At 38.1% G+C, this 14,207-nt stretch overlaps 1 protein-coding gene across 1 annotated transcript; it reads right to left on the minus strand.

The window, feature by feature from the left end:
• Nucleotides 1-2,330: 2,330 nt before the first annotated feature.
• On the minus strand, nucleotides 2,331-4,711 carry LOC143572928 (transmembrane 9 superfamily member 4-like). The gene is made up of 5 exons (XM_077057951.1): nucleotides 3,769-4,711; nucleotides 3,550-3,687; nucleotides 3,275-3,431; nucleotides 2,706-3,190; nucleotides 2,331-2,614 (listed from the first exon to the last, which is right to left on the minus strand). Exons 1-5 carry the CDS (start codon nucleotides 4,698-4,700, stop codon nucleotides 2,395-2,397), a joined length of 1,932 nt encoding a protein of 643 aa, XP_076914066.1. The 5' UTR covers nucleotides 4,701-4,711; the 3' UTR covers nucleotides 2,331-2,394.
• Between the last annotated feature and the right edge of the window lie 9,496 nt (nucleotides 4,712-14,207).

A 14,207-nucleotide genomic window follows, 5' to 3' on the forward strand; every position in this document is an offset into this window, starting at 1 on the left:
GAAAACGAGAACGTGAAAGTTGGTGGTTGAACATAAAAAGGAACTGACTGTATATGAAGACAAGGAAAGAAACCAGTCGGCTCAATAAAGTCAACAAGAGAAAATTAGATGTCAAGCCTCCCGCATCTGACGTTTTTTAAATTTGCTGTTGCCGATCCTTCCCAGAAAATAAGATTGAAGTTCAAGTCTACAAGACTGGAAAATAAAGAATTTGTCAAGATCCAATCTCGTTCAAGATCCTGGATCAAGACAAGCACTAAGTTTCAAGAAATAAAGACGAAGCAAAGAACTTGATGAAGGTTCATCGACATACTCAATCCTAGAGGGAGATTGTATGGCCAATATTATATATTGTTTTAGGATTGTGCATGTCATTTTAGTTTGTTTTTAGTCGGTGTAGTACGTACTCGGTACGTTTATTTTGTAAGTATTGGAGAAATGGGGACCCTATAAAAGGGTCAGTTACCCATTTCTCCAACAACTCTTCACTCTCAAGAACTCTTTCACACAACATCAGGAAATAAAGTTTTTCTCTCTAACCCTCTTCTTCTTCTACCTTCTTGCAAATAAACCAAACAAACAAAGATCCGAGATCCGAGTGTTGTTGGTGATTTCCGCTAACCAACAACACGGATTGATCCAAGTAAAGTTGTTATATCCATTCTAGAAGACCTACAAAACGATTGAACATAAATGAACTTTCCATCAAACAGTTACCCAATCTGTATGTTAAATGGTAACCACCGCCCCTTATTGACATGGTTTGTTGAAACGTTTTTATCATTTTGGTCGGCATGAAATTAAGAAAAGAAAGATGATTAAACACCTTGAAGAACTAGCAATATTATATAACCATCAAGACCACACCTAAAACTTTATAGGTTGGTCGTGTGTACACGTATCAAACAAAATACCTAAAATTCAAATGATACCTTTTCGAAAAGAATGTAACAAGTACTTGTAGTTGCTAGTATAATGCATTTAATCCCATGTGCTATTTGCCGGTTTGGACCATTTGCCTAACATTCGCTTCTTTAATGTAAACATGACTTTATTATTTGAACCAATTTTGAGGAAATTGAGATAGGTTCATTAAAAGAAAATTGTCATTTGTTTTTATTATTTTTAATAACTATAAACTCTCCTTATCCTGTAAGAGATAAGAGGTACTTATAAAATTCCCCCTTCAAAATTCGAATCCATGATCTCCCATGAAGAAAATCTTTAAAGAAAACCTATATGACCACCCGCCAAAGTGGTGATCGCAAAATTGTCTTGTCCTCTTTTGAAATGGCAAAAAGTGTAAAATTGTAGATTTGTAACAAAATATTTATTTTTATTTCCTTTTAATGAATGTTATTTTAATTTGATTTTGATATTTCAAACAAACATATTGATATAGGTTTCATATTAATTAGTTTATTTTGGGGGATAATATTTGTATAAGCCTTAATTGTTTCTAAAACTCAAAACCGTATTTCCGATAACCTAACTAACAACTTGAACAATTTGTTGATATAATTTTGAACAAAATCACGACGAAAATGTGAAAAGGGTATTTTTACGTCTTCATGATTGCGAGTTTCGAGCTAACTTTATGGGTATAACTGAAAGCAAATTAATACTTGGATGACTTGTAATTCTTCGATGTTTTGGTTGACTTGATTTTAACAATCTTCTCAAACATATATACTATGGGATGTGATTTATAATAAATACACAAACTTTGTGTGATGTTATAGAATATGCTATTCATGTACGTTTTAGTTTATGATATATCTATGGATGAACAATTAACAGTGATCATATATTTTGATTAAAAAAAATCTTTTACAGCAGTTTTCTTTGGGAAATTTTTTTTATCTGGATATTCACATTTAAATACATGACCCAATATGATATAAGTTCTTGGGCTTTAAAAGTATGGCCCAGATTCGGATAATTTGGGCCCAACATGAGCATATATGGACGAAAGTTAAGAAAATGTATACGGAAATATAATATTGTAATCCATAAAATATAAACACAAAATTAGAGATGCATAAATCGGGCTCTGTGCCTAAACTGGTTCGGTTTAAAACCATTCTATTTTGGTAAAAGAGGACAAAAACAGTGTCTGCCCAAACTGGTTCGGTTTTTAAACCAGTTTTCAAGTGAAAAAGGAATGGTTCGGTTTAAAGCCGGTGCTTTAACTGCTTTGGTTAGGTTTTAGCCGGTTTCAACGAAGGGGTTCTCAAACCGATATCAAACTGGTAGTTCCATCTGTACTCTTGTCTAAGTTATTTTATGTAAATATGTAACACAATGAATATGATTATTCATTTTTCCAATGGTCAAAGCTTAAGTTAACTATTACAATCCAAACCCTATTTCAAATACAAGGATATATACCCACTAGTCGCATTTTATAGACGAATACAAGTAACGAATAAATAGCAAAGAGGCATAGAAGCCCACAGTTCCAAGTGCAAGAAAGATTCCATACCCAAAGCAAGCCATGTAACCAAACAATAACGCAAATTCAACGAAACCGTTCATTTCTGTTAGATATAAAGAGTAATAGATAGAATAACCGTACACGTACAATCCAGTAGACCCGCAACAGAAAAACGACCTGCATTAAAAACGTACATCTTATCACACCATACACTTCAAGACCAAGTAATAATAAGCAAAATGCACATATTTTATAACTTTTAACACACCTCCACCACCATTCATGGTCTTCAGCCGCAAGCTGGAAGTAAGTCGTCACCACAGAAACTAAAGCGGTCATGATCAATACAAGAAACAATATTATCAACCTAGACACATAAGATGTGTAAATCTTGTAGGACCAAACAGCATCAAGTATGTCATGAATCTGAATAATAATCACACTGAATGACAAAAGTCCAGCCAAAGCCATTTGAGGGAAAACGCGTCTATACCAACGCAACTTAGGAATCTTTTTGGGACATTTAGTAGTTCTGCATGGAGCTTGGAAATCAGATACACTGTTTTTCCCAATTACCGAGCCTAAAATAAGCAACGGGAGGGCCAAAAATAACCATAAAAGAGTGAACTTGATTATTTCACCCAATGGCATTGCGGCGGTTGATCCATATAATACAGCAACAGTATTGTTAACAATAAATGTGAGAAAAGAAGGCCCAAAATATAGTCCGCCTGTCAGCAGTCCGTTCTTTATCTGACAATAAAGTTTGTTATAAGGATGAAAATTAGTAAACAAAGTGTCAAAAAAGTGTAAAACTACATAAATATTTGGACATACCAATCTTGTTCCTTCCAGTTGATAATAGACTAATGTTGATGTGTATCCAGAAACCGCAGATGTAAGTGCATAAATAATGGCTAGTGCACTAATGAATACTCCTGGAAGATATAGTTGATAAACATATGTGGCTCCCAACATAAGAATAGCTACCATGCTGTAAATGACATGAAATGAACACTAAGAAACTATATATATATATATATATATATATATATATATAGTTAATATGTGTTACTAAAACATAGCATAAAGATGATTTTTGAAATACTAACAGTACAAGTAGCTGTGTTCCAGAACCAAGAGCTGCTGCAAATAAAGATTTGTGTTTTGGGAATCTAAGCACGTCGCCGTGTATTTTCTTCAAACCAGGCTCTTCTTGATTATCAGCCTCTTCAACATCATATGCATATCTTTTATTATACAAATTGTTATCAATAGAAGATAGGAAGTGCATACTCATTGACAGTTGGTAGAAATAAATCAAATCATACCTAGAAATATCTTTTCGAAGAACTCGTATGTAAAAGACGAGTATGCAAATGATCAGAATGAATATTGTTAAACATGTATTTGCAATCGAGTAACCAAGCACATCATTGTCTGGTGACACACTTGAATAATCTGTGAACATGTCCATTTTCTTATCATATGCTTGCTGTGTGACAAGCCATTTAACAGAATAGGTGAATTCCACATCAGCTTCAACGTCATCCGTTACGTTTACCATGTAAAGCGAGTGTACGTGAAGAAGGAATTCAATAACAGTTCCTTTGAAAAAATGAAACTCGTAATGATTGTAAAGGAAGTATTCGGTCTTTATTATTTTCTCTCTATGATCCATTTCAACTCTTCCAACAAAAGCCGAAATTGGCATGTCTTCGTGATACATTTGCATTCTGTAATCGCTCTTAATCACGGCTCTAAACTTAGAGACATCGGTCTTGCTTAGTGTCTTCTTGCATAATAGCTCGAATTGTTTATCCACTAGGAATTCAATCTTATATGGAGTTAAAACAAGATTGTTTCCATTCAACATTTTGTGTGCATGGACCTTAGCATCTGCTATCAAATACACAACGTAAGTTAGAACCGAAAACTCACAGCGGGTCCACAAGAGAATGACAAACACATTTAGAAAAGAAGTACCTTGAGAACAAAAGGGGAAATCATAATAATTATATGTTTCGCTGTAGACAATATCCAGAATAATAAGAGGAAATGACATAAACATGCAAGGTTTATCAAAAGTAAATGTTTGGAGAGAATGGGCTAACCCGGGATTATTGTAGGGGTGAAGTTTGTTGGCATAAATGGGAACTGTGTCTCCACTAATGTAGTGATGATCGAAGGCGTATGATATTACTTCGCTTCCAAGAAAGATTACGAGAAGAGTGACGAAAGAGATTACTGATATCGCTGTCATCCCTATTAGTCAGTGTTTAGAACTGGCTAGGCGCTAGTCAGGCAATGTGACACCGACTATAGCGATTAATAAGGAATTTTGTACGTAATTTTTCAAAATTACACACACAAAAATTTTATATATAGTTTTCCAAAATAATAATATTTTTTAAATAATTCAAAGATTTTGACCGAATTTGAACGCTTTGAGCCTGCTTTGGCCGACTACCGATTATTGGGACCGATTAGCTGGATCGAATTGGTAACTCACCGAATGCCGATCAATCGCTAATCAGTAACTAATACCGATTTTTACAACACTGCAGTTATTCCGGCAACATCAATTCATGTAAGGATAAAACAAAACAACACAGTGAGATAACTTTGCATTAACAGGGGAAGATTAGCGAGAAAACTAACCTTGGAAATGAGAATGAATCTGGGCTGCAACTGGGAGCACGTTGATGATTCCACTCCGCCATTGTTGCTGCATCATTTGAATATAGTAACACAGTTGACTTGACTGACTCTAAGTTGTTCATATAAAATTGTAAAAGAGGAGTAATACATGTGCCTTTGTTAAATTATATTTTGGTGAGTGCAGACAATGATTTTGGCGGGATGATTTTTATTAATTTTAATAACATACTAGTTTTAGAACCCGTGTGATACACGGAATTTGCTAAATGTTAAAGTAAAGAAAATGAGTTATTAAAAGAATAAAATTAAAGGTAAAAGATAAATGATATATATACATACATATAGGGTAAGTATAAAATGAAAACCTACTTGAGTTGTGAAAACTTTAGAAACTCATTCTCAACCACATGTTTTTAATTAATATTTAAATCTTGTGGTCCACAATTAAAGTGAATAAAAAATATAAATATAACTTTTTCTCTATCCTAAAAACATATATAAAAATTAGTAAAAAATGTTAAAAAATAGCAAAACATTTTTTTTTATGTTTCGATGTCTTGTATTAAATGTCACAAAAAAAACGATGTTACATAGGGTTTTTGCGGGTTTTTACAACTTAAATGTGTTTTTATTTTAACCTTACCCTATAAAATGAAAACCTACTTGAGTTGTGAAAACACTAGAAACCCATTATCAACCACATGTTTTTAATTAAAGTTTAAATTTTGTGGTCCACAATTAAATTGAATAAAAAATGTAAATATAAATATAACTTTTTCTCTCTCCTAAAAACATTTATAAAAATTAGTAAAAAAATGTTAAAAAATAGCAAAACATTTTTTTTTATGTTTCGATGTTTTGTATTAAATGTTACAACATATATTTGTAAGGCCCCAAACCGGTAGGCATACTTTAACGTCAGATTTACTCACAAACACAGTTCTTGCAATCAGAGTTAATTAAAACTTTCGCGGAAACGTTTACTTGAAGCATTCGTTACAAAACATTCAATCTCTTCTCTGATACTATAAAACAAATCATTATATTTAAAACATCTTTTCTTCCATCTTAAGATGTCAGCCGTTCAATCCATGCCATGTGCCATCCTCATGCTAGTTCTTTGGTCTGATCACCTGCGTGCATACTAAAAGTCAGCTACGCTGAGTGAGTTCTAGTTAATCAAGCAACTTACATACAACCACTACATGCATCATATACGTATCCGAAGACACATAATCCACAATCTAACCTGCTCACATTACCACTTAGCCTCTTATTTACGCCTACCACTTTGCCACCTTGCCACTTTAATAACGTATAACGTTATGCCACTTTGCCACTTTAATAACGTATAACGTTATGCCACTTTGCCACTTTAATAACGAAGGCACGTATAGGCTTACCCTACCACGTATTATCGTTATGCCACTAACACTCTTACTAGACTCTTGCCACTTCTAACACGCTCTACCTCTACTTGTCTACAACACGCTTCATATCATTTACATAATAAGCAAGTCACATCAACAATCATACACACATAATAACGATGGCACGTACAGGCTTTCCCTATAACGCGCTCACGTTATGCCACTAACTCCCTTACTAGACTCTTGCCACTTCTAACACACTCTACCTCTACCTGCCTATATCACACTTCATATCAGTTCAGTATTTACGTAATAAACAAGTCACATCATAACATTCATACACACTATCAACCACTTGGAATTTACTATCCTTGGTGATACGTGCAATATCCGAAGATCGTTCACGCACCAACAAGTATTATATAATAGCTACCTCGTATAACATCTATAGCATACACTTACCACTTAAGGTAAGTGTATTCACACTTCACATCGAGTATGCACACAGCCCCGAAAACATAACAAGGAAATGGGGCTAGAAACTCACCTGAACTCTGCTTCTTCCTCCGATAGTTGTAAATCCCTTCTTTAACTGAGCTCGGCTGACTGTATAAGTTACACGCATCAATACTCGCCTGATTTAATCTGGTGGCCTAGTATTAGCTTACTTTTACTTATCGTTTTTAATTTATTTTCTAATCGAACTTGACTTTAGGCGAAGTTAAACCTTAGGCAAACTTAGCTTTAGGCGAAGTTAAACCTTAGGCGAACTTAGCTTTAGGCGAAGTTAAACCTTAGGCGAATTTAGCTTTAGGCGAAGTTAAACCTTAAGCGAACTTAGCTTTAGGCGAAGTTAAACCTTAGGCGAACTTAGCTTTGCAGGCGAAGTTGTCATCAGGCGAACTTAGCTTTGCAGGCGAAGTTGTCATCAGGCGAACTTAGCTTTGCAGGCGAAGTTCATCAGGCGAACTTAGCTTGCAGGCGAAGTTGTCCAACTGCAAGTACTGTTCGTTCTTAAATCCCTTAATCATCTTCGTTTCTTAACCAAATAACTCGATTTAGGTATCCACGGAATCGTCTGACCAGCGCCTACAAATCCCAACCATCAAATCGACCTAACATCGATGTTTAAAGGGTGCGATTTAGGCATATAGGTTACGGGTTCTTTTATCAATCGATTAACCCATCAAATCATATCCATTTTCAGTAAGTTTAGCTTTGTTGGATTCGTTTTTACCATACAAACACAGATCTATCATTTCTATACTAATCCAAACCTAAACGAACAAGTTCTCGATATAAACGTACCGTAAATGAGTCGAACTACGAACACGAGCTGGTCTTGTTGCTTTGGTTCGTCCCAACGATCTAGCACCAACGAGCTCGGGTCCTCGCCTTTGGATCTTGGTTCGGGTTGTGTGTGTTTTGGAGTGTGTAGAGATTAGGATGGATAAATGGATGGAATGGAAAGGATTGGGGTTTAAGGGGGTATTTATACTCCCTTAAGCCCATGGACCGAAGGCCCATATTTCCTTTTGGTCCATATCTGATCCCATCTAATTATCCTACTAAGTCTTCATATTTTGCCATTATTATTATCGTTCCACTAACTCGTTTATTTCACCCGACAAAATAATATAATAAATATTACTTTAGAAATTTTGGGATGTTACAAGTATTCCCTCCTTAAAGAGGTTTCGTCCCCGAACCTAGCTTATTTCTTTAAAAGGAATACCTTTGTAAAAGGAATACCTTTTTCTTTATAATCCTACACTTTATTGAATCACCTTTGCTTTTTGAATTATCCTTCTTACTCCCGACTTTGCAGCCATCGAATGGTGGTCATGTGTTTTAGCTATTTAAGGTAGCTTGTCCATGAGACCCTCGATGTACCAAGACTCATCTCATCCTTCCAAGGCTTCGATTATTACTTTTAACACTATTGTCTAAAACAACATTTCATCATAACATAATAATCATTCATAACCGAACTCAATATGTTACACGTCACTGGTAAACATAAGTTTTAAACCTTAACACAAAACAAGTTCTTAAGCAAATGTAATTTAATAAAACCATTGCATGAGCAATTATTCCTTCATCAAGTGTTCCTCTCTGTAGTTTCCCCAAGTCTTTATCCTTTCGCACCTCCCGCCCCTGATTCCTTGCAATCCCTAGCCATGTGGTCAGCTTTTCCGCATTTGAAGCACTTTGGACGATCAGGGCATTCTCGAGAGTAATGCCCACTCTTTCCACACCGATGGCACCTGTCTGTCCCAGTCCTGCATTCTCCCTGATGCACTTGCCCACACGTCTTACATGCATCCTTGTTCCCAACCTTGGCCTTCCTCCCATCAGTTGTTGTCACCATCTCGCCAGACCGCTTAGCAGAGGTAGCCCATTTCTTCTCCTTCTTTTCCTCCACCACCACATCGTCCTCAGCCAGGTCAGCATAAACCACTTCTGCAAGTTCAACAGCAGAGTCAAAAGTAGCAGGTTTATTTGCCCTGACTAACATGCGGACTTTTTGTGGCAATCCCCTCACATAACATTTGATTCTCTTGACCTCAGTGTCAACCATATCAGGCACCAACCTAGTTAGTCGGTTGAATTCAGTAGTATACTCACGATGCGTCATCATACCGGCCTTTAAATTCAGGAACTTCATCTCCGTCCTTTCAACCTCGGCATCTGCACACAACTTCTTCATCACCAACTCTTTCAGATCGTCCCATCTCAACGCCTTGATCTCATCCCTAGTCTTTCTCTGCTTCACACTTTCCCACCAATACATAGCTTCTTCCTCAAATGACTGAGTAACATAACCCACAGCTTGGTCGGGACGGCATTCGCTAATGCGGATAATCTTGTCCATAGTGGTTATCCATTGAAGAGTAGCGATTGCGTCTCCCAAACCAGTCAGCCTCGGCGGGTCGCATCCCTTGAAGGACTTGTAGTTACACCCACCTCGACCTCTCTTTCCATAACCAACCTTGACAGATCCAGCTTCACTCGAGTCACCCTTCCCTCCCTCACCATCCTTCCTACCATTCTCTCCTGATCCTTCAGCAATTCTTCCAGCAGATCCTTCGGGATTCCCAGTCTTCATGGCAGTTGCCACAGCTTGGGCAATGGCAGCTAGAACAGCAGGGTCAAGTTGATGTCCTTCGTTGTTGCTCGAGTTTCCTCCAGCTGCGCCTCCTTCGTCTCCGGTGTTGGAAGCTTCTTCTACCGAGGGTTGCCGGACAAGACGAGGCCTGCCACGACGTCCAGTGCGACCTCCGGTTCCAACAATTTCTCCAGCTCCAGCCATTAGTATTCTAAAAGGGAAAACACAAACGTCATCACTCTAGGAATTATTTAGCACATGATTTGTAAGTAAGTAGTTAATGACGTTGATCAAGTGTAATTAACTATTTGCGTTACTCCTCAGGTTCTACATACTTCCCTTCATGATTTCATGTAACATCCCGAAATTTCCAAGTAATATTAATTATGTTACTTAATAATAGAGAGAAAGTTTACCCGGGTTATCAGGAAATAAATAATAGAATAGGAGTTGGTATGGGTTGGGCTAGTGTTGGGTAATGGATGTGGGTTGTGGACTTGGATTAATTAGGATGGGTTAAATGAGAATGGGCCTTAGGTCCATGGGATCTCAGGGATATAAATACCCTAACACCCCAAAATATCTTCATTCTATCTTTATCCAAGCACACTCCACACACACATACACTAACTTCGCCGGAACTGGGCCGAGCCAAGGGAAGAATCGGACTGATCCGAGAGTGAGAGAGGGCGACTAGTTGCGTTAACAAGTTAAAGGAGATCCAAACAAGCCCAAAAAGGTATGATTCTTGATCTTTGAAGTTTAAAGATCCAAGCTTTTTAGTGTATAAACGACCAAAAAATGGTCGGGTAGCGTAGCGGGTGACATTGAACCATAGCAAGGGTGTTAAAATCGCTGGAAATGCCGATCAGAAACTAAAACAGCGGCTGCCTGGGCAACTTCGCCTTCATCTGGGCAACTTCGCCTTCAAAGTGACGAACTTCGCCTGCAAGCTAAGTTCGCCTGATGAACTTCGTCTGCAAGCTAAGTTCGCCTGATGGCAACTTCGCTGTAAAGTTAAGTTCGCCTAACTGGTAACTTCGCCTGAGGCCAAGTTCGCCTGATGACAACTTCGCCTGAAGCCAAGTTCGCCTGATGGCAACTTCGCTGTAAAGCTAAGTTCGCCTAGCTGGTAACTTCGCCTAAAGCTAAGTTCGCCTAAGGTTAACTTCGCCTAAAGTCAAGTTCGATTAGAAAGTAAATTAAAACCTAATGAAAAATGTGTTAAGACAGTTAATGTAAATAAAATTTTTCCAAGCTGACCTGGCAGCTCGACCCCAGCCAGGGGCTCTGCCCCTTGGACCCTGCTAGGGGCTGCCGCCCCTAGACCCCGCTGCCAGGGGCGTTGCCCCCGGACCCCCGTTCGTTGTGGGTAGTAGTTAAGACTGGAAAGATGATATGAGTAGTGATAGTTGTTTGATACGTGTACTTGTTATACAGTCAGCCGTGCACAGCTGAAGAAAGGGATTACGATTAACGGTGAACGTAACCGTGTTCAGGTGAGTTTCTAGCCCCATTCCTTGTTATGTTTTCGGGGCTGTGTGCATACTCGATGTGTTGTTAATACATTTATCCTAAGTGATAAGTGTATGTCATATGTGATATGTGTGATAGATATGAATGATTGTTTGTCGGTACGCGAACGATCTTCGGATATTGCGCGTACTGTCAGGTTAAAAATAAAGGTACGAATATTATATATCGAAGATGTATGAATATTTCAAATGAATACTTGTCGGGGCGTGAACGATCTTCGGATATTGCACGTAACGACAAGGGGTATGGTTGTTAAATGAATGAGGTAAAGAATGCCTAGAGTGTTCTTATGTTATAATGTAAGTATGTGTATATAGGTACACGAATGGCATGTGAGTTCTACGTTCGACATAGTAAGTTAGGATGGCAAATCCCTCTAGCTTCTGTCGGACATAGACTCGGCTGGTGATGGCGTAGTTAAGGACTGCGAGCCTTATACGTGAAGTAGATGATATATGTAAACGTAGATAAGGACTGCGAACCTTATACGTAATGTAGATAGGCGTCAACATAGGAAAGGACTGTGAACCTTATACGTGCTGTATTTGTAGCATAGGGGAGGACTGCGAACCTCGTACGTGCTATGAATTAGGTTGCAACATAGGGAAGGACTGCGAACCTTGTACGTGTTGTGGATGTATTTCAGCATAGGAAAGGACTGTGAACCTTATGCGTGCTGATTTTGTAGCATAGGGGAGGACTGCGAACCTCGTACGTGCTATGAATTAGGTTGCAACATAGGGAAGGACTGCGAACCTTGTACGTGTTGTGGATGTACTATGGTATAGGGAAGGACCGCGATCCTTGTACGTACCATAAATGGTGAACATAGGTAAGGACTGCGAACCTTGTACGTGTTCACGACCTTGAGTACAGGTATAGACGGTGAACTATGAACGTACTCTCGGTAGACTGAGGTTAGTGATTGTAGATATGTATGTATGTATGGTAGCAAGTATGTATGTAGAACAGAAGGGTAACTAGTGAAGTATGGATATGTATCTACGGATATGTGTGTATGTGTATGTATTGTATGGCGTTCGATTAACTAGAACTCACTCAGCGTAGCTGACTTTTAGTATGCACACAGGTGAGCTGATTATAGAGTTAGCATGAGGATGACACACGGCATGGATTGAACGGCTGGCATCTGGAGAAAGAAGTAAAGATGTTTTAAATATAAAGTTTTGTGTTATGGTATCAAAGAAAAGATTTAATGTTTTGTAACAAATGATTGATGTTTTATATTCCGCGAAAAGTTTTAATAAACTCTGATTTGAAGAACTGTGTTTATGAGTAAATCCGACGCTAAAGTAGGGCTACCGGGTTCGGGGCCTTACATTTCACTTGTGCTTGTTTATACTCTTAAACAGTTAATCAGTTAAGATCAATTAATCCTATCCCTAACCTGCACTCATTCTTCATTTAGCAAATAAGCCAACATTAACATACACCATTTACCATACACTTTACCTTTACTGAGCTTGCTTGAGTGACACATGGCTATCTTGAACTGGCATCTTCTTTCTTTCTCATTTTAAATCTCATTCTCTGTTCGAGTCTAAGCATGTAGGATGCTTAAATCTCTCGAATTTATGCTCTGATACCAACTTGTAAGGCCCCAAACCGGTAGCCCTACTTTAGCGTCGGATTTACTCATAAACACAGTTCTTGCAATCAGAGTTAATTAAAACTTTCGCGGAAACGTTTACTTGAAGCATTCGTTACAAAACATTCAATCTTTTCTCTGATACTATAAAACAAATCATTATATTTAAAACATCTTTTCTTCCATCTTAAGATGCCAGCCGTTCAATCCATGCCATGTGCCATCCTCATGCTAGTTCTTTGGTCTGATCACCTGCGTGCATACTAAAAGTCAGCTACGCTGAGTGAGTTCTAGTTAATCAAGCAACTTATCATACAACCACTACATGCATCATATACGTATCCGAAGACACATAATCCACTATCTAACCTGCTCACATTACCACTTAGCCTCTTATTTACGCCTACCACTTTGCCACCTTGCCACTTTAATAACGTATAACGTTATGCCACTTTGCCACTTTAATAACGTATAACGTTATGCCACTTTGCCACTTTAATAACGTATAACGTTATGCCACTTTGCCACTTTAATAACGTAAAACGTTATGCCACTTTGCCACTTTAATAACGAAGGCACGTATAGGCTTACCCTACCACGTACTATCGTTATGCCACTAACACTCTTACTAGACTCTTGCCACTTCTAACACGCTCTACCTCTACTTGTCTACAACACGCTTCATATCATTTACATAATAAGCAAGTCACATCAACAATCATACACACATAATAACGATGGCACGTACAGGCTTTCCCTATCACGCGCTCACGTTATGCCACTAACACCCTTACTAGACTCTTGCCACTTCTAACACACTCTACCTCTACCTGCCTATATCACACTTCATATCAGTTCAGTATTTACGTAATAAACAAGTCACATCATAACATTCATACACACTATCAACCACTTGGAATTTACTATCCTTGGTGATACGTGCAATATCCGAAGATCTTTCACGCACCAACATGTATTATATAATAGCTACCTCGTATAACATCTATAGCATACACTTACCACTTAAGGTAAGTGTATTCACACTTCACATCGAGTATGCACACAGCCCCGAAAACATAACAAGGAAATGGGGCTAGAAACTCACCTGAACTCTGCTTCTTCCTCCGATAGTTGTAAATCCCTTCTTTAACTGAGCTCGGCTGACTGTATAAGTTACACGCATCAATACTCTCCTGATTTAATCTGGTGGCCTAGTATCAGCTTACTTTTACTTATCGTTTTTAATTTATTTCCTAATCGAACTTGACTTTAGGCGAAGTTAAACCTTAGGCGAACTTAGCTTTAGGCGAAGTTAAACCTTAGGCGAACTTAGCTTTAGGCGAAGTTAAACCTTAGGCGAACTTAGCTTTAGGCGAAGTTAAACCTTAGGCGAACTTAGCTTTGCAGGCGAAGTTGTCATCAGGCGAACTTAGCTTTGCAGCGAAGTTGTCATCAGGCGAACTTAGCTTTGCAGGCGAAGTTCAT

This window comes from Bidens hawaiensis, unplaced genomic scaffold, assembly GCF_021521415.1.
Source record: "Bidens hawaiensis isolate Kalapana, Puna unplaced genomic scaffold, B.hawaiensis_p1.1 tig00026176_1, whole genome shotgun sequence".
NCBI lineage: Eukaryota > Viridiplantae > Streptophyta > Magnoliopsida > Asterales > Asteraceae > Bidens > Bidens hawaiensis.